We start from the raw sequence: 3,360 nt of genomic DNA, 5'->3' as shown, positions 1-3,360 counted from the left end.
TTTGTGTCTACCACAGTAACTATAAGTGTTATTGTGTCTACCACAATAACTATAAGTGGTTTTGTGTCTACCGCAATAACTATAAGTGCTTTTGTGTCTAACACAGTAACTATAAATGCGTTTGTGACTACCACAGTAACTATAAATGCTTTTGTGATGCAGCTTATTGTTATATGATGCCCAAAGTTTAATTTCGAACATTAAGCTACACACAGCTAATGCATAATTTGCAGGCGCTGCAGCCAATGGTCCTATTCTGCCAGTTTAACAATGACTGACTTGGAAACGATTCAATTTTCACACACATTCTCTTGTTCACATTTGCAATACAAGTGTGGCTTTTGGAAGAGCTCTGGACATACATGTTTGATGCCCAATGTGCATGTGTATTAAACAATGAAAAGTGTTATTGTAATAGCTAATATGGTAGAGTTTATATTTAGCATTTTTGTATGAATTTTACCCAGCCAAAGTGATATAACTTATTTCTGTTAACATGTTAAGATGTTAAGCTGGATCAGGTGATTTAAATACAACAAATATCAGTGATAGCGTACCTCACCATGATTGTAGAAAAAGCTTGCAACGGTCAAAATTCCACCAAAAACACTGCCACTGCAAGAACAAACCAAAATAGTGAAGAATTGGTCAACATTCTCCCAAAATATCACCGACACAGCCACTGTAAAAATATACCCCAATGTTTATTCAACAATCAGTCCCTATTTCATTTTGTTACTTGTCAAGGTAATGTTTGAGTGTTCAGTTAGTACTCCTCAGTTATATAACATTTCTCATATAGATCAGTTTATATACAAAACCAAGTCCCCATAGTAATCGCCCTTAGTTACTAACAGTGTAAGAACGTTAACCTCAGTATGCTGTACTCACCTCAGTATGCTGTACTCACCTCAGTATGTACCAAAGAGGAGTTACTACCAGTGTAAGAACCTCAGTATGCTGTACTCACCTCAGGTATGTACCAAAGAGGAGTTACTACCAGTGAAAGAACCTCAGTATGCTGTACTCACCTCAGGTAAGTACCAAAGAGGAAGAAGACACTCATCATTACTCGCAACCATAGTATGAAGTCCCCATAGTAATTGCCCTTAGTTACTACCAGTGTAAGAACCTCAGTATGCTGTACTCACCTCAGGTATGTACCAAAGAGGAAGAAGACACTCATCATTACTCCATTGAGGAAAAAGACATTTTCTATGTAGAAATAGGATGGTTCTCCTAGACCTGGACCAACAAATAATAAAACATACAATGGGTCTCCTAGACCTGGACCAACAAAAAATAAAACATACAATGGTTCTCCTAGGCCTGGACCAACAAATAATAAAAAATACAATGGTTCTCCTAGACCTGGACCAACAAATAATAAAACATACAATGGCTCTCCTAGACCTGGACCAACAAAAAATAAAACATACAATGGTTCTCCTAAACCTGGACCAACAAATAATAAAACATACAATGGTTCTCCTAGACCTGGACCAACAAATAATAAAACTTGCAACACATGTACATTTCCTCCTGATTTACTTTTATATTACTCCACTGGGCTCTGTATGTACTGTCCTCACCTTTCTAACTTGATACTTTTTAGTGTACATCAGTAGGTATACCATTATCAATTCCAACTTGCCCGTGCCAAGGCGACCAGGGTTCAATTCCCTGATCAGACGTGAAAAGATATATGGGGTCACCTGCCCAACCACGTGGGTTTTCTTCGGGTACTCCGGTTTCCTCTCACATTAAGACCCCTTGCCCGCCAATACACGGGCAAGCAAGAGTGATTAATATAAGTTGCAATAATTTAATTGTTGTAAAATAAATAAAGTTTACATTTTCTTTTCTAACCTAACAAGTAACAAATAAGAGTACCTTCACAGCTCTGTACGGGAGTTTTGCCCTCTCCTCGGTTAACAGTCCAGCACTGCTTAGTAGGTTTTTTCAGGTAAGCCCAGAAACTTTCATAAGCCCGGTATCCCACTGCCAATGCTGCCTGTAGTCAAGAGAAAGCTGAAGTTACCGTCACTGACTTGAGGATGTAAATATGTCATTTTGGCTGTTAATGACGAGAAACTAGAAAACTGACAGGTCAGCAAGAGCCCCGCCATGGATATCTTCCTGATAGTCACCAAGCTGAAGGGCCAATGATCACTTCATATTTTGAAAAATTAACAATAAACTATTACACAAACATTGATGGATGCGTATACTTACCTCAGTATGCTGTACCCTCCAATGGTCTACTTTAGTACGTGATCTTGACCTTATATATTAGGAACTTATAAAACCTTTATGCAGATTTTCAAATCACGGTATATCATCATGTCAATATTTTAAAAAGATCAGTATTTTAGATTCTATGATAATTTTTGCAAATGAAAGAGTGGACAGATAGATGGACAGAGAGTCACTATGATTACAATAGGGCAGATGCGGGGCTCTAGAAAATAAGTACCTCTGGGTACAAGTTGAATCGTTTCAGAGTGTTGATCGTGAGGGGGTACTCGGTGATATTGTCGTACATAATCTTATTCAGCCCGTTGTTAAACGTGTTAGTCTCTATCATTGTCTTGTAGTAGGAGTAATACAGCCCCTGGAAGAAAACACAAATCATGTTTAATGATAAATTCTTACAAGGACAAGACTTCTTACAAGGACAAGAAATATCCTAATAAACTAGGACTAGTGAAAATTTCATCAAAACTACTGGTAGTAAAAGTTCTCAGCCCGAACCAGCAATGTATCAGTGTTTTATTGAGACACACAGAAAATTTGCACAAAATTCTGTCATTTGCATAAAAGAGGTTAGTGATAGTCTACTAATTAAAAAACGAACATTTGTTTTCAATTTTCAGTATGGAATAGCTGTCCCAATGGTTGATTCTGGCTCCAAAAGGACTGGTTGCTGGTCACATTGACTAGGTGATTGCAACACAATGTCACTGCATAGCAAAAGAATGCCCGAGACATCATAATTATTGTTATAGACAGGTTGTTGCTTAACAGGTGTCACTATAGACAGGTTTGACTGTAACACATTTATCTTTTTGTTTTAAATGGTTTACAATGGTTTGGCTGGTAGTGTTAAGGTCTTGCTAGTAAATTTCAATACGTACTCATCATAACCCAAAGAACCAAAAAGGAAAGCCAATTATTGAAAGTAGATCTGATATATATATGTAACACAAATAAATCAGTGATATAAAATATATCTATAAACATCAATTGAAAATGAAAAAAAATGGTTCATGTAACCTTTTTCTTATATTGTATTCAGTGTATTTTGCACTCAGACTGGTTGAAAATTGGCTGAATTAATTGGGGCACTAATTAAGATAC

General features: G+C 36.9%; 1 protein-coding gene across 1 annotated transcript in view; it reads right to left on the bottom strand.

Annotated features, from left to right (window-relative positions):
* Positions 1–3,360, bottom strand: part of LOC110450878 (probable C-mannosyltransferase DPY19L1) — a 44,778-nt gene that overhangs the window by 27,469 nt on the left and 13,949 nt on the right. Inside the window, exons 4-7 of the mRNA XM_021498651.1 lie at positions 2,477–2,614; positions 1,894–2,014; positions 1,152–1,245; positions 558–615 (exon numbers count right to left, since the gene is read on the bottom strand). Of these exons, the coding sequence (XP_021354326.1) occupies positions 558–615; positions 1,152–1,245; positions 1,894–2,014; positions 2,477–2,614 (411 nt within the window). The remainder of the gene's footprint in view (positions 1–557; positions 616–1,151; positions 1,246–1,893; positions 2,015–2,476; positions 2,615–3,360) is intronic.

The sequence above is a fragment of the Mizuhopecten yessoensis genome, unplaced genomic scaffold, assembly GCF_002113885.1.
Source record: "Mizuhopecten yessoensis strain PY_sf001 unplaced genomic scaffold, ASM211388v2 scaffold5525, whole genome shotgun sequence".
NCBI lineage: Eukaryota > Metazoa > Mollusca > Bivalvia > Pectinida > Pectinidae > Mizuhopecten > Mizuhopecten yessoensis.
The sequence above is the reverse complement of the archived record's forward strand: the minus strand, read 5'-3'. Positions and strand labels throughout refer to the sequence as shown.